The sequence below is a fragment of the Egretta garzetta genome, unplaced genomic scaffold, assembly GCF_000687185.1.
Source record: "Egretta garzetta isolate BGI_Z169 unplaced genomic scaffold, ASM68718v1 scaffold181, whole genome shotgun sequence".
Lineage (NCBI taxonomy): Eukaryota > Metazoa > Chordata > Aves > Pelecaniformes > Ardeidae > Egretta > Egretta garzetta.
The window spans coordinates 442675-470245 of NW_009258667.1; the positions used below are offsets into that span (position 1 = coordinate 442675).

General features: G+C 38.0%; 1 protein-coding gene across 1 annotated transcript in view; it reads left to right on the top strand.

Annotated features, from left to right (window-relative positions):
* VIPR2 (vasoactive intestinal peptide receptor 2) overlaps window positions 1-27571 on the top strand; it is a 227810-nt gene that overhangs the window by 170347 nt on the left and 29892 nt on the right. Inside the window, exons 5-7 of the mRNA XM_009648605.2 lie at window positions 2980-3111; window positions 17112-17219; window positions 22459-22556. Of these exons, the coding sequence (XP_009646900.2) occupies window positions 2980-3111; window positions 17112-17219; window positions 22459-22556 (338 nt within the window). The remainder of the gene's footprint in view (window positions 1-2979; window positions 3112-17111; window positions 17220-22458; window positions 22557-27571) is intronic.

Here is a 27571-nt window from a genome sequence, read left to right on the forward strand (position 1 = left end):
GGCCGGGACCGGTCCCCATCCCCGGGCCGCTCGTCGCCGAGTCGCTCGTTCTCCGCTATTTTCCCCGGCAGCCGGTGGCCACCACTAGTTTGCGAAGTCTTCACAGAGCGCTGCCCTGGTACGGTCTAGAGGGTCGTTAGCGATCGTAATTATATCCCGGAGAAGAGGAGCCTGAGGGGAGGCATCGCTCCCTACAACTGCCTGACAGGAGGGGGTAGCGAGGAGGGGGTCGCTCTCTTCTCCCAAGTAATAAGCTATAGGACAAGAGGAAATGGCCTCAAGTTGTGCCAGGGGAGGTTTAGATTGGACATCAGGAAAAATTCCTTCACAAAAAGGGTTGTCAGGCACTGGAAGGGGCTGCCCAGGGAAGTGGTCGAGTCCCCATCCCTGGAGGTTTTTAAAAGATGGGTAGATGTGGTGCTTAGGGACGTGGTTTAGTGGTGAACTTAGCAGTGTTAAGTTAACGGTTGGACTTGATGATCTTAAAGGTCTTTTCCAACCTAAATGCTTCTATGATTCTGTGATAATATGGGGAAAAAACCTGCATGATTAGTTTCTCTTCAATATATGCAACCGGATGATCATGTACAAAGCATTCAGAATATCAAAGTCTTCACATTTAGGGTGTCTGCTTTTGACATCTTTGTATTTCTAAGCATTTCTTCAGTTCTTTGTAAAAGTCTATAATGTTGCTGGAAATGTGATTTACGAAAAATAAAAAAGCCCGCCCTCTAAATCTTTCCATTTTTTATTACTGTAAATTTGAGATAACAGCAAAAGTCGGGAAAACATGCTGAAGGTAAATGTAAGCTGCTTGTCAGAGAAATGTTTTTCCAGTCAAACTGCTGTTCTGGATGCCTTAAAAATTGTTAAGCCACTAAAAATGCAGAGAGACTCCTCAGCTGGATTTCCAGCCAACCGTGCACCTTGACAGTGCACAACATAGCACACATGGTTCTGCATTCAGTGGTTACAAGGGATAACCTACCCTTGGTAAAGCAGAGGGAAAGATGGATGAGCACCAGCCCTGAAAGGTGGTCAGTGCCCTCAAAGTCCATTCTGGGGCTCTTGATGTGTTTTGGGACGTGGTCAGTGCCATATAGTCTTGAACCCTGAATCTCTTTAGCTTGGCGAAGTACATCTGAATGAAACTTATGTATGGATTAGAACAAAGTATATTACAGATCGGCATGCATCCCGGGTTTGAAAAGTAATGTTGCGTTACCTTTGAGTACTAACAAATTTATGTTCTCAAAGTGACCTTCACTATTAGATCAGCGATACTGAGAAACTTGCAGGTCTTTCTAAGTTTGAGAGAGAGAAGTCACTTATTTGGCAAGTTTCTTAATTGCAGTAGCTGCTTTGATTTGCCCCTCTTTTAGTTAACATTTCCATTTACTGCAACCTGCCTTTCCAAGACCTAGTAATTATAATATTTCTTGATGAGTACGAAATCTAGTCTCAGTTACTGAATGTTTGCAATTGGAAAAAAAGTAATATTCAAATTCTGTTATGTGAAAGGAAAATGCAATTAAAAACATGGTGTATGTATGGGACTATCTGGAAAGGAGATAATACATTTACAAAACACGTATCTTTTTAGTATAATGCTGAACCTTCTATTGCAAGTGCTAGAAATCCCAATTTAAGGATCAGTACAAGTTCCCTCTTAAAAAGAAACAAAATCTGCCCTGAAAACATATAATTTCAATAGTCAATATAGAGAAAAGATGTGGAAAAGGAAGTAAGGTTCTGAGAGTGAAATGAGACATTTAGAGAAGAGGGAGATTTTCGTGAGTTTTCATACCAGCTCCTGCTGTTATGCTTACGACTATTGCACTGTATTTTTAAAAGCTGCGCAAGTGGCTTGCCCACAGGGAGACTGCAGAATAAACAGGTTCTCAGTCCTAACTCTGGGTCCTAGGTTCTGGGTCCATGATCACAGCTTTATTAATTAAGTATTGCCATATAAAAAAAAAAAAAAAAGTCTTACAAATTAGGTACTACTACCAGATTCTACTATTAAATGTCTCCTAGAAAAAGTGAGAGAGAGAAAAGGGGAGAGAGAAGCTTGGAGGGAGACCACTCCTTTCCTGGTACTACAAGCGTGAGGATGACTTGAAGTACAGCATAGTCATATTTTATTTCATTATGCTGTTATTTCATTTGAACCTTCAGCTCCAGTGGCGATTCCTGTTTTCCCATTTGTCACCTACTACAGTCATTTCTCCCATGCAGTCTCTTATGGACTCTGCATGTTCCTCTGTTAGGCTCTGTCTGCCTCTGTGAATCCAACTGACTTCCATACAACTTCCCGCTGTCTTGCTCCTTTCCGCAATACTGCTACATCCCTTTCTCTTCCCATGGACATAAATAACCCTTTCTGAAAGCCAAGGAACTGGGGGCAGGGCTATAAATGAGTAAAGGCAATAGTGCTTTCATTTTTAAAGGAGTGGGGTTTTCTTCCTCTGTAGCACCTGCTTCAATCAAATAATCATGCTCTGGGACCTTCACTAGATAAAATATACATGGTGGAAAAGGGAAGAAAAGCAAAATTTAGTATGTCAAGGAGAATGCAGTTTGATTGCTTTTCATGTTCTGTGATTCGTATTAAACTTTCAGCTTCCTAACTTACTACAAAAGGAAAAAAAAGCAAATGTGTTTACTTTTTCCTGCTTCAGTTTAACTCAGTTTTTCTGGAGGAAAAAGTCTCATATTGGTGAATGCACTAGAAAATTAAATATTTTCTTGTAAACGACAATTGGCCTTGAAATGCTACAGGAAGGAGCCAGAGAATGCTCTAGTAGATTATTTTAACATTTTGTTTTGAAAAGTCAATGTGTGAGCAGCTAAAACGGGCAATGACCGTGTCTGTAAAATGCCTAGCAAATACTTGGGCAAAACCAGTGCCAGTTAAAGTCGTGGATTTCATTATCAGTAGTTGCATTCTTCATAAAGCATTTTAATTCATGTTTCAAGACCCTGGCTTGTTTGTTAATTTGACACAGGTGAATGGTGTCCATCCGGAATGCGGGTTTCATCTGGAGATTCACGAGGAGGAAAAAAGGTGCATGGAACTGCTGAAGAATGCAAAGCCAGTGGACTACAAAGGTGGGAAAAGATAAGCTGTAGTGTAGAGACAACTGGCGTATTCACCATTTTCTCCCTTTACCTTCTTTGCTGTTGCGGTTGCAGTTGCTGTATTTGTCTGTATTGTGCTTATAATTTTATGTATTTTAGAATTTATGCAGATTTTGTGTTAAAAGTACAGTGGCAGCAAGCATGTTGTGATAAGGGTGCTAGGCCTAGGCACGCACTGGGTGGACACTAGATGGGAAGAAATGCATTCTCATGTTTTAAGGTGTTACTGCTAGTGTTTTCTGACTGGCAGAGAAGCTGCAGGAAGTCTGAGGAAAAGCCTTGGATTCAAGCATCTCTCTCTAGCTATGGTCGAAAATAAAGTACTGGTGTCTGGAACAATCTCTGGGTTTCCCAGGCAGAAGATGTTTCAGACAGATGATCAGATTCACACCCAGAGTACTATAGAGTCATGCAAAGGAAAAACTGGGCAGTAGTGTTACATTCAAAAAATGAATTCTCTCTGTTACTTTATTGTTTTTTTCTTCTCTCTACATAGAAAGATAAATATATAGATACAGATATGACCAATTTTAATTTAACAGAAGAAAGAAGGAAGGGGAGATGTAGTTTATTATTTTTTAATTTTAGATTTTACTAGATTTCCTTGCTACATTTTCATGTGTGTAGGACATAAGATTATGAAAAAATGACATTTTTCTTGTAAGCTGGAGCTGCTGATAAAGCCATTTGTTCAGCAAGCAAAATACGAAGGCAACAGGTAAATCCAGAGAGTCAAATGAAAAACAAATCTGTAACAATAAAGTAGCTAAGGCAGAACTTGGTTAAAAGGTTTTTGCTTTTTTTGAAAGTTGGACATGTGTATTTATCAATTTTGTGGGTTTTATGACAAAAGTATTGATGTTTTGTGATTAGTTATCTTTTATAAACTGTATGCCAGAACTTGTGAGCAGAAAGCAATCCCTCCACACCTCGTGGTGAAAAGGTAAAAGTGCTTCTTGGAGTGCTTCGTTTGCATATGTTACCTCCCCAGCACTCCTCTGGTACATGTAAAATATCAAAGGGAAGGGCGGGCTTTCAGTGAGACTTAGAAAAGGGGGGGAACAGCATTTTAGATCCAAAGGCAACTGAACATTTTTCAGTTCAAAATACAATTTTGATTTTTACAAAGTCATGTCTCATCTAAAACTAATCCTTACATTTCTGTTGTTAAATGATCTTTAAGTGGCTGAAAGCATTTGATTTAAAATTAGTTCTACAAAGCCGTAAGCATCATCGGCATCCTACCTTTTGGTATGGAAGTCCAGGTATGTTTCGTCTCAGAATAACTGGGCTCCTTGGAACACTACAGCTTTTGCAGTGTGGTTATTTTCTTTTGGCTGAACTAGGTGATTCATAGTGTATTTGTTTTTTCATATTCGGTCCTTTTTGAATGTGCTGTGAAGATGATTATGATACCTCAGGGACCTGCCATCTGCAGTGCCCTTTGAGCATAAACATGAGTCCCAACTCATGATGCTTCTTCCACCTCTCTTCTTGATTTGAATGTGTAACTCCCTCAGTGCATACTCTAATATCAATTTGTATGCAATGAAATAATTAAAAGGATCATCAACAGTTTGTATTTTACAATAATTTTTTGTTTTGATTAATCCAGATCAGTAATTAGAAAAATTATAATAACAGTGAATAGTTTACAAGGATATCTCTTCCAAGCAAAATCTTACTGGAATAATTGGTCTACATTTAGATTTTTTTATTTATGCGGGTGGTGAAGAGAGATGGCTGTTACATAAATAATACTAGTGTGAAGCCAGATGGAGAAATAATTACTAGCACAGCTTAATGAATTAAATCTTGAATTAATAAATTCAGTGTTAGCTTTTATACAGTTTTGAAAGTCAAGCTTTGTTCAAGATCCACTTTTGTGATCCAGATGCTGGGCTGCTCCAAGGGTATTCTTGTGATGCACACCAGTTTTATTTTGGCTTCCCCAGGGGAAGGAAGACATTTCCTGTCAATATTTTCTTCACAGCCTGTTTTCACTGGGAAGAGGGGTGCCTCCTGAAGGCAAACTGCTGTGTAAGAACTTCATGTCTTGGAAGGAGACAGTATGTATGCTGGTGTTGATTCAGCCCTACAGGTAGTGATAAAAAAAGAGTGGAAGCATTTATATATTTAATTGTATGCCTGGCTGAAACTAAGGGAATATTCCATTTTGTAGGAGACTGGAATAAAGCCCCTGTGGTAATGAACCCTTAAAAACTATATGTTTAATGTTCTAGGAGAATTTATCCTATGCTTCATATTATAGATAGGTTTACCAAGAACCCGTTCAGAACAGTCAATGTTAAATATATGCATTTGCATTTCCCAAAGTATTCATTCTCTATGTGTCCTTATTTTCCTAATAAACTCTCTGTATTCATACAAAGATGTAGGCAGTATTTTGAACAGAGACTTGCAGATTGTCACAGTGGTACTCTGACTGCTGATAAAGAAGAATTACTAATGAAAATTGGCAAGCTGGAACTGGTCCAAGTCCTAGCTCTGCACCTAAAACTTGTAGTACACTTGAAACATAATTCATGACAATAAATTCACAAAACCTATTTCACTTTTTCCTGAATGGGAAAGATGGTTATACAGCCCTTGTCATGCTTTTCTAATTTTAGTATGTGTTACTTGCTTTACAAAAGCTATAATGAAATCTAGTGGAAGGTCCTGTCTCGAATTTGGAAATAAAGGTTCACTGAGATTTTCCACAGGAGGCTTGGGCCTCCATTAGCAAAATCAGTTGGAATTTTTTTGTTAACTTGGGCACCTGAGAAGCCTTCACACCTCTATGTAACATGCTCCAGAATTTGGCTGGTATGCACAGCTACTGAATTTTAGAGGATCCAAATTTCATGGGACAGGCAGTTTCTCTTTTGGCTTAGATGGCAATTTCTGTATGGAATACCTTGTCTAATACTTCTCAGCTCCCAGTTAGGGACACATAAGAGAAGGATTTAAAGGTGACTGTGGTATTTTTTTTACATAATAAAATGATGTTATAGTCATCTTACCTGAGCTGCCTCATAACATGGGCTGAAGAATTTCACTGAGTAATTTTTGTAGCGCACCTAAAATTGTTGTGAAGTCTACGAAGGACTTGCTTACTTCATGGCTTAATAAAGCAGTAGTGTATTTTGCAAGGAAACACTGTATAAATACTGTGTAAATATCCTCTGAACAATGCTAAGAATATATTAAAACCAAAGGACCCAGTTTGGCTAAATTCTGCTCATTTGCCAACATCAAACTGTTAGGCATCCGGACCTCCTGCTTTGCACTCTTTGGGGGATTTTCAGGCATTAGCACGTACTCTTCCACTAGTAGAGAGCATTACACACCATTTAGGGAAGAAAGTCACTCTCCAAAGATCTGTGGAAGTGCCTCCCTCTCTGTAGTGACCTCCAGCAAACCTGGTTGTTTATTTTTTGAAGACCATATTAGCTTCCATCCGCATTTGTTTTCTTCTTTCCTCCTATAATTTGATACCTGAGGTATAGATGCACCCTAGCTGGAAGCCTAGGAGAGGATTTTTTTTTTTGCACTCTCATTTTTGGAGGGCAGATTATTTCCATTCTAAATAGCTCATAATAGCTACAGGGTTTGAGGTCCATAAGGGAAAACACTAATTTATCTTTTACCTACTACCGATGGCTTGTCTTCTTAAAAAAACAAAAAAGCCCCAATAAAAGTGATTGAAAATACATAAAAAATGTATTTTCTGCAAATTTCTTACTTTATTCACTATTTAGAATTTTACCTTATGAAGTAATTGATTCATTTCCATTCACCTTTAAAAGAAAAGTGAAACCATACAGTCAAAAATGTTAAAACTCAGTCAGTAGACTTCATAACAGGGTTCTACAACAAAAAGTTCTAAAAAGATCTCATTATGAAAAAAATTAAGTCTAGGGCTTGGTTTTTTTTTTTTTTTTTCATTTCGGACTGAGTGGCTGCACAGTTAAATGTTAAAATTAAAATGGCTCTTGCTTTCCAAAATGTGTTTTTGTGAGACCAATATACCGGACAACATTTTTAATTTTAGATATAGCAACTTAACTTCAAGGAAGAGATGTAGATGGAAAGAGAAATGGCTTTGGAAAGAATTGCATAAACCGCTCAGAGAGAGGCTTCATAATGGAGCTAGTAATGAGAAATTAGACAGAACTACCAAAATGGTACTCTCACTTATTCACAAATTTAAAGCAAGAAGGACCGATGTCACTATGTAATCTAGTCGCCCAAATTACACTCTCTGTAGAATTTCATTCAGTGATTCGAACAGTAAGCTGATGATCTTGTGGAGGAAACAGAGCACATCTTTCTGAAAGCTCTTCAGAACGGTGGGAGGAATGTTCAAGTGTTGGACCCATGGCAAGTTGTCCAAAAGTTAGTTTATCCAACTAACATCTGCTGTTAAGGTTGTTTCTCCAATAAGAAAGGTGCCTATTTTGCATGCCAAACCCTCACGTGTACACACATATGTCTCTGTGTCACGCAAAAGGACTGACTGTGAGCATAACTAAGCCAAGTTGACAATCACTCCTCGACATCAGTAAAGAGGAGACTTTCACAAAAGCCACATGAGGCCTTTCTTTTGCTATATGAGAAGGAATCTCCTCAAGGGTTCCCTTTCTTAATCCTCCCAATCTCATCAAGGTCTTCCATCACTTTTTTTTGGTTTTGCAGCTATTTTCTCTGTAAAATGACTCAGTAGTTCAGACTGCAGTGTTGCTTAGAGTTATCCGAGATAGTGTTGAAAGAATTAAATGAGATGGTGGGATCACAAAACTTCTTTTCATACAGCACCAGTAGCTTCTGGCAGGACAACTTTAGCTTTCTTGAATTTCTGTGCTGCTGCTTTTCTAGCTATAGTGCAGACATGCGGCCACTTTTGGGTTCACACATTTTTTTTGTGAGAGGAGGTGAAGGGGCTGCTTTGATTGGCTTCCATTAATTGAAGTGTCTTCATTAATGACACCACATAAAACTGATCATCCTAAGGTATTGACAATGTCTGGGCTTTGTGGAAGCTATACTAAATTATTTGAGGGCAGAAGAGAGGCAGAGCTGGCTCATCTTTTGAGGATGCTGAGCGATAGGTGAGGAAAAGCCTTGAATGAAAGGTTTTGCCTACTGAAAAATAACCAACAGGAAATAAACAGAGAAGACCAAAAAAATGTCCTCATTCAAAAGTCTTACATAATAAAGATTACTAAGAGTGACAATAACAAACTTTTTTGGGGAAGAAGAGAGGCAATATGAGGCCACAGATACATTCTACAATTCTGAAAGACTGAAATTTCTACACACACGCACACCCAAACTTAAATAGAAATTCAGCGATAGACATTAATAAATGACATTTGGAGCTCCGAAAAAGGGAAGTGCACAGGCGTAAGTGAATTTATTGTGTTTTTCAGAAGATTTTGAAAGAAATGCTGCCCCACATAGTTTTGCGCTTGAGTCCTGATAAAGACAGCTGTGACCATGGCAGTCTACTCTCCATGACATCCAAAGTTCAAATACCACAAGGAAGCAACACTGAATACCAAAGCAGTAGAAAAGCCCCAACTAATACAACAAATAGCATATGGGTTAGACATAATCCAAACTAACAGAAATATATGATCCCAATACTTTACAGAGACTTTAATATTTTATGGTGCTGTTTATATGGACAGGAGATTGATATTTAATGATTTTTTTTTAAGAATTTACAGCATGTCTAAATTGGGGCAACACGATGATGAAGGTACCTCTTACCGCTCTGACTATATATCCATGAATATCTTTCCAGTATAATAGAAAACAGTGTTCTTATGGTAAGATTAGAGTGCTGTCCCATCCTACAAAAATAAATGCTGTTGTCTCCAAAGAACATTTTGAACGGTTGGAAAGCAGGGTTTACTTGGTAGAAAATTTGGATGGAAATGTGTTTTCTTTTTCGTGTGGGTTTTTTTCAAAGTTTTTAGCTGTCAACTTCCATATTTCCTTACATTACCCTAAAAATATGTAAATTATATTAAAAACTAAAATTGGCTTATAGATTTTTGATTCTCTGATGGGAAACTGTTCTTCAGAAAAGAAATAAGGCATTTCTTCTGAAGTGTTTCATTTAGTGAAAAGCCAGTATTCCCCTAGAAATCTCAGTAACAGTATTTTTGCCATTCCTGGTAATAGGACTGGCTTTTGAAAACCTATAAACCACAAACATTTTACGTGAATAACTCTACTGGTTTTATCACTCTGTTTAACTAGTTAAATCTGATGTACACTGTAGCCTTCCCAATTTCTACTTGTTGTGTATGAGTAATTTTTGTTGACCAGTAATTAAGAAAGTTTACATTCACATTTCCTCAGTGTTTCTGAATAATCAGAGCTTGTATGCACTCTGTACAGTTTCACAGCAGTGCTTTAGTTCAACACAGGCACACTGAAGCTCCTTCTTGACTGTTCTGTGGCCAGTGTTTTCATTTTCACAGGACCGCAGGCCAGCAGCTCCTTGCGGAGCAGGGCTGGGGGTCCCTGGGCGGGCAGGGCAGGCAGGGCCCGTCCCACCCCCAGCCAAGGCAGCAGGAGGGCAGCCAGGGGCAGCCCCAGCCCCGGGCATTGGGCACCTCCCTGGGGTAGGGGTGGCTGAGGACCTTACCCTGCAGGTGGGGGGTCAGGATCGGGCCTGGTGCGGGGAGCCAGGGTCGGACGCAGCCCTGGGATGGCCGGGCAGGGCCACAGCGGTGGCCGGGGCCCAGGCAGAGGCAGGGCCAGGTGAGCTTCGATGGGACCCCGGGCAGGGGCATGAGGCTGATGGGGGACAGGCTGAGAGAGTTGGGCTTGTTCAGCCTGGAGAAAAGGAGGCTACGGGGAGACCTGATTGCGGCCTTCCAGTACCTAAAGGGGGCCTATAGGAAAGATGGGGAACGTCTTTTTCGTAGGGCCAGCTGTGTTAGGACAAGGGGAAATGGTTTTAAACTAGAACAGGGTAGGTTCAGGCTAGAGGTAAGGAAGAAATTTTTTACAATGAGGGTGGTAAAACACTGGAACAGGTTGCCCAGAGAGGTAGTGGGGGCCCCATCCCTGGAAACATTCAAGGCCAGGTTGGATGGGGCTCTGAGCAACCTGATCTAGTTAGCAGTGTCCCTGCTCACTGCAGGGGGGTTGGACTAGATGACCACTAGTGGTCCCTTCCAACCCTAAACATTCTATGGTTCTATGATTCTATGATTCTATGATTAAAGCCTATTAGTGCACTCTGGGCCCTGACAAAAGTAGACAGCAAATAACTTCAGCAAAGTAGTTTGGAGCAACAGTATTTTTGCTACTATCTTCTTCCTATTTCCACTTTAAGCAGTTTTGCTGTCTGTTTGCTTTGCTTCCAGTTTGCTAGCTTGCTGTTTCTCTAGCGCCTCCTTTTTGTTTCTTATTGTGTGAAAATGCAGAAAGAACTTCAGTCCGTATATGTTCATAAATTCTCATGCGGCCTAAATTACATGCTGGGGCATTCAGACCTACGGTCTAGAAAACATTGCCCATAAGAGGTGAGATTGCTTTTGCTTTGTCAAGTTAAGTACAAAACTCAAAACGTTTCCCTGTTCAAAAAATAAACCCCGGACTAGCTGACACATTTCTGGCTGATTTTCAAAGCACTTTCTCTTTCTTTCATGTATCACGCACGCCTAGACAGTTTAAAAAATGCTAAACCTCTCTTTGAATTGGCAATTTTTAAAATCCAAATGCAAAGTGCCATCTAGTGGTTACTATATGGATAAAATGTATATGTAAACAAAACTTTCCAGTAGAAACTCAGCACTACACATTTTTATAGATGAAGAAGCATATGTAGGTAAGCAAACTTGCTGCTCAGAGACTGCATCTCAGATAGCAGGATGAGGAATGTGGTAGCAATACTTATGTAAGCTGGAAAAAAAAAAAAGAGAAACAAAATATAATTTATAGTCTGCTACATTTCCTTTCATTATAAAGTATCTGCAAATGCATGACAAGCATTAAAGACCAAACATTCAAATAAAGTAAGTGATCTCACTGAAACTAACTAAGAATAGCATCTGCAATATCATCTGGAGGAACAGGAGGGAAGAACAGTAGAGGAGTGACACCGTGGCCACGCTTTTGAGCGAGTCATTGAGCAAAGGTTTTCTGGGAAGATTGATTGTTTCCTTGGATATGCTGCAAATGACACACCAGAGAAATAAATGATGCAAATGAAGAGATTGAAAAGAGATTGTTATATGTACAGTGCAGGGGGGTTCTTATAGGCATCACAGAAATAGAGTCGAAGAACCTATTCGTTTTTTTTTCTTTGCTAGCTTATTTAACAGGTAAAGAAGGAGGTAAAGAGTATAGCAGAATCATAGAATCATAGAATCATTTAGGTTGGAAAAGACCTTTAAGATCATCAAGACCAACCGTTAACCTAACCCTGCCATTCCACTACTAAACCATGTCCCTAAGCACCTCATCTACCTGTCTTTTAAATACCTCCAGGGATGGGGACTTAAACACTAGTAGTAGAGATGCACAGGAAAAGTTGGGGAGCTAAGGCAGATCAAGAGCTGGACTGGTTTTATATGTGTACATAGCAGTGAAAGGACAAAAACATTCAAGGCTTGAGAATTTATTGAAGCTGGATGCAAACAGACCAAGTCAATGAATGAACATGAAAGGATATAAATTAACATTAAAATACTTCTGGGTACTTAGCTTTTTTTTTAAAATATGATAAAGAAAATTGCAGACGTAAATAAACACTGGAGCAATTTAAGTTTTATTTAAAATCAGAGACATTTTCTATAGAATTATTGGTAGAACTGTTACTAGAACTAAAATTAAAATCTTACTTAAAGCTACAAATAAATGTGTTTTGTATCTCAATTGATTAATATCCTTTGGAGATAGTAGAAAACAAACGTATATATACAGGAGATGGGTAAAACTTCCAGAGAATAAGAGTGTACATAATGATTTTATGAAGTGCAGCAGTGATGGATGACAGTCTGGAAATCCTAACACTGAATGAATTAATGGCTGGAGAGAGAGTAGTAGAGAGTGAGTGAGTAGAGAGTAGAATATCAAGCCTGATCAAGCTAGATATTCTATGTGCAGAAAGAGACACATTTAACAGCATTTATCACACCTTAATTTTCCCACAGTGTACGTATTTATAGCACTGTAGGCTGCTCTATAGCCACTGGGGAGAAACAGGAAAGTGTTGGGAGCAATTAATCTGGCCCATTTTCATGTGTTTTAGGATGAAGTGAATCATGCTCTGTCACCCTCTGACAATATTACATATGTCATTGTTGTAAAAGGATACTATGGTGGATAAAGAGCAGTATATACCTGAAGACCTGTGAAACTCACCAAGGTCTCCAGTTGTGCCACATCTTGAATTTCCCAGATCAGTGGGAAATTAATTGCTAGTTTCAATTGTGTATGATTAAGCTCGTGCTGTACAATAGGGATATGTTGTTGGGATGGAAGAGACAAACTGATACAGGTGTAGTAAGAATGAACTTGTTAATTGGGTGTGCATAAGGGTGTGTTTTGCTAAGAAAAAGAAAAGATATATGACTGCAATATTGTCAAAAATGTGTAGTAATCAGAGGAGGGGGAAATGAGGAAAGGTGTGAGTTGAAAGCCCACAAAAGTGCCTATTGTTTAACAGTTTTACTTCTAACAGCCCCTAGCAGTGCACCAGTAATATCATCATTTCAGCATTCAGCTCTAGACCACTGTAGTCATTCAGTGACTATAAATGCCTCCAGGACATTTCAGCAGTTTTCTCAGATTTCCTGTACCATAATAAATAAACCTGTAAATATACATAAAGTGAGTCTTAATGTTCTCCTTGGAATTCTGATGACAGCCACTCAAGTTTTAGTCTCATGATTGTTGATGCATCTGAATGTAGTCTAGATGTAGGAAATCCATCTTTTGTGTTATTTCATCTATTTGTTTGGAGAAGTCTGAAAAAGTATCATTCTGTCCTGTGCTGTAGATGCCTGCAGAGTCCTAAAATATTGAGGAAAAACTGAGGTAAAAAATGCATTCCTCAGAAAACGTTAGTGACTTGTAATGTTTTGAATGTCAAAAACTTGTATATTGATTTCCTTCTTGCAAGCTGGCTTTGAGATCTGATGCAAATTCTGTTGATTAATTTTGGTGGGAATAGGACTTGGACATCTGTTTTTCTGTGTAATATTTCATGTAAGTGAAGCTTGAATAAGAGTTTTGTGGGGGTTTTGTGGAAAAGGTACTAATGGACTCTGAAGTCCATGTTGTTCAGCTGCTGTTTTAGCATAACCTTAGCCCAGTCTATATAGCAGTGTAGCAAAAATGTATAAAGGCCTCTGAACTATTTGCAGATTACTGTAGCAAATCCACCATTTTACTGGGAATGTACTGAACAAAAGGGAAAATTTGTGAAAGTCATCAGCTTTTATGGGTGTGCATGAACACTTTCATGACTCATCTCAGCTATCACTTGTTAGTGGAAATGGGGATGAACTAAAAAGGTCTGAAGTCGCACAAGATGCTAATTATTCTTGTGTACTCCAGGGCTTGTTTATGCTGGCTCAGGCTCAGTACATCCATCAAAGCCAGAAGAGTTGCATTTTGTTGCATACAGTTCTGAGTGCTGGCAGATGAAGAAAATAGTTTCCTTGTCTTTCTTGTATGTCATGTTGTTGACGTTGTTTCTGGCTTAAAATCAATTGGGAAGGAAGCGTGACCTCAATTGGCTGAAGTAAATATTCTTTTACTTTGCATAAGCCCTGGTGTTGCATCATAGAGATGCAGGGCTTGATTTGAATCCAGTACTGCAACTCAGGAAGCACCTAAGTTTGTTTAAGTTCCATTGACTTCAAAGCCTATGAAGATGACTTGCTCAGATGTAAACCTCTCAAATTATATACACATGGCCAAGTCAGCATCGCCTCAGAGATATCATTACTAATGCTAAAAGAAAAGCCACAAGTGCCAGAGGGAGTAGAAAGTAGTCAAGTAAAACAGAGCACAGATAAACCCCACAAGTTAATTTTTAAAGAAGTGTGTGAACCAGCTGTAGGGGCAGATACACTAGAAACGACAAACTCTGCATGATCATCAGGAAAAAAAGGGGTGATGATGGAGTTCAAAGAATATTACATTCTGAGTCAGTTGCTAAAAACACTCATTCAAAAGGTAAGGACCAGAAACCTGTAAAGAGTGAATTGTCAATGGGAACAGGAACTTCTCAGCCAACTGTGGGATACAGATAAAAAGAATGCCACTCTCAGAGTTCCTAGTCTTAAGTAAATCTCCCTTACCCTAAGGCAAAGCTAAAAGAAGGAATACGATATGTTGGTCTAGGGGTCAAAGTTATGAAAGGAACCAAAACAATTAGTCCTCTCCAGGTAACTTGAGAACTTGACAAGCTGAGGTTAGTCACACAGTATTAAGCAAGTAAGGGTGGGATTGTCTAAAACTAGGTACCTACAGTTTAGATTCTGAAACTGAATTAACGACTTCAGGCTCTCTTGGGAAGAAAAAAACATTTTTAGGATGAAATTATTTTCACCCATTTTAGGTGTTTGCTTTAGAAATACATTAATTTAAACATGAGTCAGCAGTGCACCCTTATGGAGATTGAGGCATAACCATATACTGTGCTACATTAGCAAACTGATAGATCAAGAGAAGCAATTGTCTGTCTCTATTTGGCTCTTGTGAGACTGCATCTCAGTGGAGTACCGTGTCCGGTTTTGGGCTCCTGTGTACAGGAAAGCCACTAATCAGCTCAGCAGAGAACATGGAGATGGCACGAGAATATGCAGCATATAACGATTGACTGAAAGCTGGGTTTGTTCAGCTTGGTGAAGCGTGATCTGATTGCTGTCTTCATCTATCTAATGGGCTTATAGAGAAGATGAAGCCAGACACTTCTCAGATGTGAACAGCAAAAATGTAAACAAAAACCACAACAAGAAGCAATGGAAGCAACCTGCAGCAAGGCAAATCCTAATTAGATGCATGGCAAAATTCTTCATGGAGGGAGTTGTGTGTGTGCCGGTTGCCTAGAGAGGTTGTGACAGATTGGAGATTTGGAGACTCCAAATCTCTTTGGAGATTTTTAGTGCTTGACTGGAAAAGGCATTGAAATGAGTATGATGAGTGTGTGAGGTAATGAACAGTAATACATTTGTTGCATACCTCTTTGGAGGTTGATACAGCATACAAGGCAGTGGAGAATAAGGCATTACATGTTATCTAACCACACGGATAAACTGTGTGGAGTGTTCCCATCACTAATCCCTTATTTTTGGCATCAACTTTCTGAATATAGAACAGATGCTGCATTTAGAGCTGTATAATCCTAAGAGGAGTGAAGAAACACCCAGTCCTCAGGAACAAGTGACTCCTCCGGAGAATAGCATTTCCTTGGGAAACTGTGTAAAGATGACTCTATGGAATTGGTGACCAAATGCAGAATTTAGTCCATAATTCTCCTCTGGCCTTCTTTTTTCATCTCCAAACCCTATTCTTGGTACAGCACAGAGGCTCCCTCCCTACTATCACACTTAGATGTCTTCCAAAGGAAAGCAAGGCCCATGGGAATGCTGTGCCACTGGCTCTCCTTCACGCTGCAGCAGGGACATGCCCCTAGGAGTGAATCCAACTGCCAGTTCTGTAACACACTCTTGGGTTCCCTAGTTTACAGGTACTTTGAAAATAACTTAAACTTTGAAAGTAGGATGCTAGACACTTTAAGTCAACATGAGCTGTCCAAGTTTAGTTGCACTAAGATGGTTTAACACAAATACAGAACTTTTAAATGTTACTTTTCCAGCTTCATTTAACTCAGGTGGCTTGATTTTGGGCATGACCTCACTAGCACAGAGTAAGTCAATAGTGAATTGCTAATACTATAAATATGCTGAAGGATAGTATTATACATGGATGTGAGTAGTTCCTAATCCAAGTTTCATGTTCTCTACTGAAGGGAACAAATTCTCCCTAATACTTTCTAATAATCTTATGGAGATAATACTGGTAGAATAAAAGTTTTGCATTTCTCTTTAGTGTTAATTACAAATTTAAATTGTCAATTGCCTTATTTGAAGACATAAATGACCAGAACTTTACACATGATCTTTTTTTTTTTTTTTGGAGAGAACTTGAGATGAGATAATATGAGTAACATTTCCTTATTTCTTTGTACTCATAATTTTTCATAAGGCTTATACTCAGAAGCCTTCATAACTATATACTTAGCTTAGGAGACATGCATTATAAGTAGTTACCTTTAATCAAAGAGAGCATGCTTGATCCAAGTGCCTGTAGCGGGCTATAGAAAGATTTGTGCTCATTCACAAGATACTACTTCTGAGCCACATTTATAGAGACACCGTCATGGGCAAAACCGTAACAAGTAGTTGTTATCTACTAGTAACACGTTACTAGTCCTAATATAAAGCATGCCTATAACATTTTATGAACCCCCTTCCTGAAATAAATATGCAGAAGCATTCTTTGTTCAAATCTCTGTTATTTATTTAGGAGGCATGATTTTGTTAGTCCATGCCCATTGTTCCAAAAATTCTCCAGTCATGATGCACTCCTGCTGTATTTGTGATGCTGAGTCCAATGAACTATTTTTACATTTTTTAACATTTTCTTATCTTGTCTTAGCATGATCCCATAAAAATGACATCATTTTAATGAGTTGTTTTGCAAACAATGTATAAACTGACCTAAAAAAAAGCTGGTTAATCAACAGACTCTTTATGATTCCCTTAACATTTTCTTGCAAAACACCATCTTTGCAACTTTCTTGAAAGAATGTGATCTTCCTTGAACTACTCCTCCAAAGCTTACACCAAGTCTTTATAAGGTAAATACATTAGGGTGATTTGGACCAGACTGAGCTTTCAAATCTGTTACTGCTGGTTTTGTTTCAGGATGTGTTGGAGTTTGGGATAACATCACCTGTTGGCGTCCTGCGAAGATTGGAGAGACTGTCACTGTCCCTTGTCCAAAAGTATTTAGCCTTGCTTCTGGCAAACCAGGTATTTCATTTTAAGGTGTATTTTTGCTGATTTCTCTTTGGTATTTTATAATAGAATATACTAAAAATGTTGGGTTAGGTTTTTTTTCAGTTTAAGATTTCTATTTTCTTTTTAAAGAGTTAAAATAACAGATTCTTAACCATTCGTGATACATCATGAAAAGACCAAATAATTGTTTTTCTTGTTCATATGGTGTTCTTTGAGTCAAATACTAAGTGTATATTCTGATATATATACACCACTTATATACACACAGGCCTATGGGGTTGAATGGGATCCACCCAAGGGTACTGAGGGAGCTGGTACAAATGCTCACCAAGCCACTTTGCATCATTTATCAACAGTCCTGGCTAACCAGAGAGGTCCCAGTTCACTGGAGGTTGGTAAATGTGATGCCCATCTACAAGACGGGCCAGAAGGAGGATCTGGGGAACTAACGGCCTGTCAGCCTGACCTCACTGCTGGGGAAGGTTATGGAGCAGATCACCTTGAGTGCCATCATGCAACATGTTCAGGACAACCGGGCAATCAGGCCCAATCAGCATGAGTTTATGAAAGGCAGGTCCTGCTTGACTAATCTGATCTCCTTCTATGACAAGGTGACTCGCTTAGTGGATGAGGGAAAGGCTGTGGATGTTGTCTGCCTAGACTTTAGTAAAGCCTTTGATACTGTTTCCCACAGCATTCTCCTAGAGAAACTAGCTGCTCATGGCTTGGATGGGCGTTCTTCACTGGATAAAAAACTGGCTGGATGGCCAGGCCCACCACCCGAGTTGTGGTGTAATGGAGTTAAATCTAGTTGGTGGCTGGTCACAAGTGGTGTTCCCCAGGGCTCAGTTCTAGGGCCAGTTCTGTTTGACATCTTTATCAGTGATCTGGATGATGGGATCAAGTGCACCCTCAGTAAGTTTGCAGATGACACAAAGTTGGGCAGGAGTGTTGATCTGCTTGAGGGTAGGAGGGTTCTACAGAGGGATCTGGACAGGTTGGATTGATGGTCTGAGGCCAATTGTATGAGGTTGAACAAGGCTCGGTGCCAGGTCTTGCACTTAGGTTACAACAATGCCATGCAACACTACAGGCTTGGGGAAGAGTGGCTGGAAAGCTGCTTGGGAGAGAGGGATCTGGGGGTGTTGGTCAACAGCTGGCTGAATGTGGGCCAGCAGTGTGCCCAGGTGGTCAAAAGGGCCACTAGCATCCTGGCCTGAATCAGAAATAGTGTGACCAGCAGGACCAGGGAAGCGATTGTCCCCTTGTACTTGGCACTGGTGAGGCTGCACCTTGAATACTGTATTCAGTTTTGGGCCCCTCACTACAAGACATTGAGGCTCAACAGAGCTGTGAAGGGTCTAGAGCACAACTCCTGTGAGGAGCAGCTGAGGGAACTGGGGTTGTTTAGTCTGGAGAAGAGGAGGCTAAGGGGACACCTCATCGCTTTCTACAACTACCTGATAGGAGGTTGTAGCGAAGTGGGTGTCGGTCTCTTCTCCCAAGTAACAAGCGATAGGACAAGAGGAAATGGCCTCAAGTTGCTCCAGTGGAGGGTTAGATCAGATACTAGGAAAAATTTCTTCACTGAAAGGGTTGTCAAGCATTGGAACAGGCTGCCCAGGGAAGTGAAGGTATTTAGAAGACATCTAGATGTGATGCTTAGGGACATGGTTTAGTGGTGGACTTGGCAGTCCTAGGTTGACGGTTGGACTTCATGATCTTAAAGGTCTTTTCCAACCTGAACGATTCTATGATTCTGTTTCTATGTAGTGACACTCATCAAGGCTGAAGACATTGCTTGGTCTTTTTGACCTATTTATGTTAATTATTAAGGCAGCTGAGCCTGACTGACATCTTTAACAATTGCCAGCAGGTCACATGGAAGTTGTTCTTTCTGTACTTAGGAGGGGAGCTCTGCCTGCCTTCACGAGAATAATGAGCCAGCATTAACATATAATACCTAAAAAATATCACTATTGCAATTAAAGGCAGTTATTATGAAACTTTTAATTCTGCTTTTTAATGGAACTTGAAAAGAGCTCATCAGTGTCTCAGACTGTTGAAACAGTTAACTGTTTTAAGTCTACTGTCTTCTGCACCATCTTGTCAATGTATCATACTGCAGTTTAATTTTGCACTTTGGCTTTTTGGTGGAGTTTTAAAAATAAGATGATGCACACATAGCATTTCACACATGTATCTCAAAATACAGTGAGAAAAAATCTTATCCCTATTGTTCAGGTGAGAAACATTTGTCATGAAGAGCTGGTGAAAGATGCAAAAATTATCACAGTGATTTAATTCTGCTTTTGAGGTCTCTGTGGATAGCTTTTTAAAAATATTACTTTTAACATAGAGGCTAAATTGGAGTATGACTAAAATACCTTTATTCTCAAAACTGTTGATTAAATCTTATTCCAGTAAAAAATAGATAACTCAAACAATCTACAGATGAGCAAGGGTTTTCATTCCTGGAGCTGGTGAATCTTGATTAGTTTATCATGGATAGTCTAAACAGTTTATAAAGGGGAAAGTTTGTGTAATCTTCACTAAATCTTGTGAAATCTGTAAAAGTATTCAAATGACTCAAACCAAGATATTAAGGTGTTGTCATCAGACAAGGCAAACTAATAATTATCAAAAATTCAAAATCTGAATTGAATCAAACTGTTTCTGTCTATTTGCCAAAAGCTAGAGCATGCATGGAGTTTGGATGTTTGCTATTTAACAACTGTTAGTATCTTATATTAGAACATTTTAATTTTCCTATGAAACAGCTGCAATAAATATTTAACTCTGAAAACTTCACAATGCATTACAACTCTGTCTCACTTGGGCATCCTGTCATCAAGACTGAAGGATTACTTCCTTTTTATAGTTTGCTGTAATTTTCCCCTATAGAGCTTTTTATAGCTACCTGTCTACTTCTTGCCTGTGTTCCACAGGGTGGGGTTTTAGAGGTACCTGTTCAATTAAGAGGATTTTTTAAATCTTGTCTTTCTATAATTTCAGAGAAGGAAGACAGCAAACATCTTGCATGGTTGATTCAATTAAGATCTAACTAAGTATCTCAGCACCTTTATAATTTGATTATGCTCAGGAATATATAATTGATTTAATTCATACACACCACATTTCAAATTCACTTGATTCTTATAGCAGGAAATTATAAAAATATCTTTAAACCAGAAATCTAGCTCTTTTTGTTTAGCCAGATTTGTGAGATTTTTTTTTCCAGGGTTTAAGAGGAATTAAAAGGTGATCTAGACTATCTTATTTTTTATGGAAGTATTCCAAATCATAAGTAGGCTTTCAAATGCCATCAATCTTTAAAGGATTTCTTGATTTAGATTGTGAATTAAAAAGAGTAGTTGTCTTCTCATCTTTACAACTTTTGGAGAACTCTTTATTTCTTCTATGATGGTCAAGGTTATAGTTTAAGCATACTGTATAATTAATTCTCTATGGAATATTAGTAGCTATATATTAAATAACTTTTTACTGTAAAAGCAGTCATATTATTCTATAATGTTTTTTCTGTATTGTGCATGACAATGTAAGTATATGAGCATCAGCAGGTTATTCTGTGAATTTTTTAGTCAAATGTATGTGTCAAGTTAGAGGTTTTAAAAGAGGTTGTTGTCTGAAATATTTAGTTGCATGGAACAATGGTGTAGAAATAAACAATGTCCTCCACATTGCCTAACTGCCTTTAAGTTAGAAGGTCTTACAGTACTTAGAGTAGAAAATATTTCAGCATCTTGAGCACATAGAGTCTTTTTCTTGCAAAACTGGCTTTGATGTAACTTGTGGTTCTGTTAACATATTCCTCTGCTCTGCCTAGTCAGAGGATCTTGATGTACTTTTAAAGTGAAGACTCTTCAGAGTGTATAAATAGGTTACATTTTCTTTAAAAAATGCCACGTGTGTGCCAAATGGCAGAAGTGGTCCTGTTGCCTGAGGAAGGACTGTGGTTTGAGGTCAAGGCCTTGCTACAAGCTAGAAAGATTTGGTTCTTGGCTGGTCAACCATTTGTAGGATATTTACAACTTTCCACTAAAGACTTTATACAAAGAAGAAATTATAGTAACCAATCAGCAAGATAAAAATCACAAAAGCTTTAGTTTGGAGTCTGTATAAACATGTTTGGTTATTCTTGGCCAAAGTTCATCTGGGACACATAAACTTGTTCTTGTGTGGTGAAAACCAGGGATCTTTAAGTCAGTTAAAGACCAGTGGTAAACTCCAAACCAAAGCAGTATGTTATATTATAGATTTCAAATATCACGGGTATTAAAATTGCTGTAAGAAAGGTGAGGGGAAGTTGCTTATGATTTAACATTGTAAGAGAAAGTTATAATAATTTTAATGACTATTCTTTATTCTGACGTCAAACTCTTCAGTTTTCTTCTATTGAAGCTGTTCCATATTGTATGAACATTAGTTCATAATATTTAGATTAAGGAGTAGAATCATGGGTTGCCTCCAACTCATCTGTGTGACTTCCATCTGAGAAAAGAGTCAACTTCTCTCAGTTCCAACCAAAAAATCCTTTCTGAAATGAATAGATATTCAAAATTCCTTTCCAACCGTATTTGCACATTCTACACGTTCCTTGGACTACACTGTTTCAGTGATTGGTTCAAAGAGTGAGATTCAGCATGCATATTTATTTCCTTATTCTTCAACCTATCACGTAATTTGGCCTTTACAGTGCATTACCAACTTTACCAACATTTGCTGTAGCAGTAATTAATCACCATAATATCTAAGAGCTTTTATAAGTCTTCAGTAGATCATTTGGTATTACCTTCTCAGAAAAGCTTAAATAGGAGGTTACAACAACTCTCACTTAAATTACTTTTATATTAAATTAATTTACCTACAAATTATCCCCTTTATAGAGTGAGCCGAAAGACTCCCTCCAGAGTACTTCACATAAAACTGCAGAATATTTCAGGCTTTTGCAGATGTAAGAGAAATAGCTGTTATACCAAAGCAGAAGCCCGCCATCACAGCTTGGAATTACTTTCGTTTTTCTTTAGTACAAAGGCAACTCAGAGCAAGAGTAAAAGCCAAAGTAATATGAATGAAGAGCACAGGAAAGGAAATGGCTGGGTTGCTTTAACAGGAGAGCTAGGAAATACAGCATGTTAACAGAGAATGACAAAGTTAGGTTGTCTAAAGATTCATTGATGAGGAGACTTTTGAATCTTTCTGATTTAAACTCTCAAATTTTGCTTTACAGGAAATATTAGCAAAAATTGTACGAGTAATGGATGGTCAGATATTTTTCCTGACGTCTTAAGTACTTGTGGATATAATGACGATGACGATGATTATAAGGTAGGAAAAATACTTTTTTTATTCATTTAGATGCTAGTGCTCAATGCAGCTATCAGACATATTCTGCTTCTAAGTAATTCCCATTTTACTCCATCAGAATTAATTTGGAACTCTGTAGTAATTTTTGTTAGCATTGATTGCCATATGCTTGGATTGCGAGCGTCATGTAAGATAAAATCAGAAATATAGAATTCAGTGGCTGTTTGAAACTCAAGACTATAAACAGTTGGTAGTTGCAGGCATGCATGTGTATTTCTAATACTGCAGTGTATACTGGGCTTATGCACAATATATTTTTCATTGTGTTATTTCTAGCATTTTCTAGTATAACAAATCCTAGTACTGTAATAATCTGTTAATAATACATGCACCACTTGATTGCTGGTATGTGTTTAAGTTTTAAGTGAAATAGAATGAGTTTAAGTAATTGGAATTACTGCAAATTTATATTGGACTTCAAACTGTGTTAGCAATTAGAAGTGGTTCAAAAAGCTATCAAGATATCTTAAATACAGTATAAATGGAAAAACAAATTTGTTCACTTTGCAGATCCTATCTCTTGTTCTTTTTGTTGAGGGAAGTACCTTTTCGATCATGTTTTACCCATTTATGTAAGTGTCAGTAAACCTCCTGTTATGAACAGACGAAGTCCTCTCATGAATAAAGATACTTCACTGTCTGGGTTCTTGTGAATTTTAGTATGTGTGGAATAGCTCTAGCAGACCTGTTCTGTCTGGTTTGCAGAGATGTGCTGGCATTCTAGCTAAGACATGCTGGTCTTACCATCTCTTTCTGTATTTAAAAGCCCAGCCATTACTGTAGTTGAAAATAGAGAATAAAGAAAATGGATAGAGTATGCTGTTTTCCCAAGTTTTCTGAAGACACATTCTTCAACATTGGTATCATCCGACAGCCTGGGGACACACATGCATTACTACTAAACCAGCCATTTTAAAACACTGTCATTCAACCCAGACATTGTCTTGTAGAGTGAAAATAGGTCAAGACTTAAAAATTCAAATTAACAAGATAACATTTCAAGTAGTGAGAAATACTTAATTAGCAGATGAACTAGTATTCTAGAAAAGCAATTCTTGTTTGCTATATTCATTAGTAATTTGAAGGAGAAGAGTGAAATGCAAGTTGACTATAGTTGCAGAAATGAACCAAGAGACACTGGAAATAGGAAGCAGTAGCAACATTTGCAAAATCCTGGAAAAGATCAAATAATAAACCAGTGAGGACAAAAATCAGAAAAGACATGTGGAAAGCAGGTACTGAAAAAATCGTTAACAAAAGTACAATGGATAGACAGAATATAGATATCTAACATCGATAGTATATAGAATAAATGCGTAGCATGTTGCAGGGAGGGGAAGGGGAAATGGAAGCACTGGGTGCATTTCAAGCAACATGGCCCGAGAGCCCTGTGCTTCCTTCTCAAGTACCAGTGTCATTGCTCAGGCAATATTGTTTGCTTGAAGATGATAAACTGGTTTTTTCAGTGGGACAAGGCAATAATTCTTTTCTAACCTTAAAGTTGACAAATCAAAAAGTGGATAAAATGGTGCTGGCTTGTCAGAAGATAAACTGTTCCTCTGCAAATATTATATATTTTGTAGCTAAAGAAAGGATAAAATTTGCAGAATAATATCTGAAAAGGGAAATAGGAAAGCATATCCATGGGAGACAATATAAAAAAATGCAAGTATCATGCAGTTGTGAGATTTTAGGAGGCATTTAAGGTTCTGCATCAGCCAACTGCTACACAGAAAGAAGATACTTTCTTGAATTCGGATCTTCGAGCTCAGTGGGGGCGCCTCAAAACAAAAAATCTTTACTCAACATAAATCAGTATAGTTCATTCTTATTTGACCTATAATTTCAACAAAAAGACCTCAAAATCTGAAATGTTTGGATACAAAATACTTTGGACACAAAAATATCATGCAACAATACGCTTTGCGGTTGATGTGTGAGGTTGCCCTCAAAGTTACAGTAACTAAGGAGATCATATTTTAGGGAAGGTGGCAAAATACTTTTCTTGTGGTAAGTCATTAAATTTTCTTCTGTATGCTTTCTCTGAAGACAATGTTAAAGGAGTAGGTAGAAACTTTCTTTGGTGTCAGTTTAGTGCCTGCATCCTCACTGCAGAATGAATTTCCATTATAGATCCAACTAAATTTTTTTTTTTTTTGCTGTCTTCTAGGATATGTACTTGCATCTTTACTTCAAAGGGGACTTATTTCAATACATATTTTATATTTATTTTTTTTATATATATGCATACACACAGAGATATGCACCTATCTGGGGCAGTTTTGAATATTCTAGAGAAAGTTTAAATGATAGAGATTGGTGAGCAAATATTGAACAGGCGATTTATTAATAGATACCAAATTTTTATGCTGAAAATGCACTGAAATGAGAAAGCTTATTGAAAAAATACAATAAGCATGTAATCTATTATTTCTCTGCCAAGTTCACTGATACTGTTCAGGGTATGAAAGAACTTCTCTGCTTCCACAGTTTGCATTGATTTTACTCAGAGTCAAAATGTTCCATTTTTATTCCATGTCAAATGGTATATTAGCAGTTTCTGTAAAAAGAAACAATTTGCTTAACATTTTGAAATTAACTATAAGTTCCTGATACGGCACCCTTAAATAGAATGTTTTCTTTTATGTTAGATCTTCTGTTGGTCTTCTTTAGTGCTCCTGTCTGTATTTATAGGGGACCAATTTGACAAGTACGACAGTGTCTGAACAAACTATCTGTATGTTGTTATCACATCAAATTGTAGATCTAAACCTTTATTATATACTTCCAGTCTCTTTCCTATAAGTAAACTAGTTACTGCTAACCTTCAAGACAAAGGTTTAGATTCATCAAGTAAGTGTCTCTTTTTCCTTATATATTTACGTTGATGTCATGGCAGCACAATGGGTAAATGAACAGCTTGATTTGACCGTGCTAGAGACACACGTCAAGGTGTGTTAACCCAATCCAAGCCTCACTGCAATCTTCCCTTTCATGTGGACATATTTTCACATCTTCTATCTAGACTGAACAAGCTGGAGATGTGTCCTAGCTGTCCTCAGAGGGTATTAAACTCTGTCAACATTATTAACATATGGCAAGATGCCTGGCCAATGTAAAGGACTGAAATGTGTCCACTTTACTTCAAATAATGACTGGGTCAGTGTTGTCTAATCTTAGTGTGAATTGGCCTGAGGTTTATTAGATCACACAAAACCCAATATATACAAGTTAGAGGCTATGTGATTTGCATGCATAGAGTCATACAAAGACAAATTCATGGAGAGAAAGAACCTCAGGGCTGTTAAATGTGGGGATACTGTTGCAGTTTGCACATAAGTAGAAGCATCATCTATGGAAGAAGTATTGCCCTATTTGGCCAGTTTCCTGAAGTTTCACTCTTAGGCTGCTGTCAGAGATAATATCCTGGGTGTGCTACCCACTACCCAATACAGATACACTACCCAAGACAAGTGGAGTCAAGGCAGCGAGGTCAGCACTGATGCAAACAAACACTGTCTTGAACGTCCACAGCTACCTTTAGAAAACATATGCATTACTACTATCTGTGAAGTGCATCATTGCACTGGACTAATGGATTGTTTGTATTGAGTCTAAATTGAATCCTTCCCTCTCAACAAAATTTAATGCAGGGCAGCCATCTACCAATGCTTTTTCTGCATGCCTATAAGTAACGCTATATTTATTTACATTACATTCTGCATTTTTCATTACTTAATGATGCTACTATTATTAAGAGATACTTAAGGCAATACTGGTCTCATCTTTTTGGGGTGATGTTTAGGCTTAAGGTGAATTGAAGGAGAAATGTGTCGGAAAAGGGATATCATTAATTACTTGCATAAAGATTGTTGAGTACCATGAGGAATACCAACTTTATTACATATATTTTTAGTAAATTCTATTTTGCTCTGCACCATTTAAAAAAGTGTAAAGTGCCTGATAAGAAAAAAAAAAAAAATTGTCCACAACATGTAATCCATCTATTTATCGTAGTTTATATTTATTCTAAGTACTACAAGATTTTAGAAGTGGCTAGCGTGGTGCTGAAGTTCATTTTGCAAAGGGGAAGAACTAGGGTTCTTTGTTCCACTTCTATTTGCATTTGCTCATTTCAGTGTTTCTAAAGCACTGAACTCAGTTGCTAGGCCCAGTTCTGATTTTACAGTGTTTCTACAGTTTAAGGCTTTCTGATACGTTCTTCTAGTATGAATACTTGGATATTATGGAATTTACTCTGACACACGTATCATGAAAATGTAAAACCACAAATTTTAATATACTTGGAGGTAATCGTATCTGTGAATACTAGACTCTCTTACATACAGTATTACAGGAATATACAAGTCCACAGAATAAACAAAATGAAGAGTCACTTGGGATGATAATGATCGTAAGTACTTTAGTAGTGATCAATTATAATTTTGGTTAAATGAATAAAGAGGTGTGGGTTTTTCTTTTACTTTGAAGGTGACATCTGGTCAATAGTAAAACTCTTTAGACGAAGAACCAAGCCCTAAACTTTCTTCAGAGCATTTTGTCCTTCAGCACTGAATTACTCTCTCACCCCTAGAGGTCCTTCCAAACTAAGACTGAGGTTGACAGTTCCACTGGGTAACTATCAACTTTGCCTAGGAAACTTCTGTGCTGTCTGTTTTGTAGATAAACACAAGACTTCTGTCTCCTGAACTCAGTAAAAATAAAATTAAACTAACTTGAAAGGAAACATTAGCAGAAAAAAAGGTGTCTGTTCTAAGAAAACAAAACACAAGTGTGCATAAGAATGGATTTTACAAAAAAGTGTACTGAAGATAATTCCAATTACACAAACTTGTACTGATCAAATTGATTTTTATATGTGCGAGTTTTGGTACTCTTTTAAAATCTGTTAACATTAGGTAGCCACAAAAAAAAAAAAAAAAGAGGATTGGGTCTTTATAGTCTGGAAGGCAGCT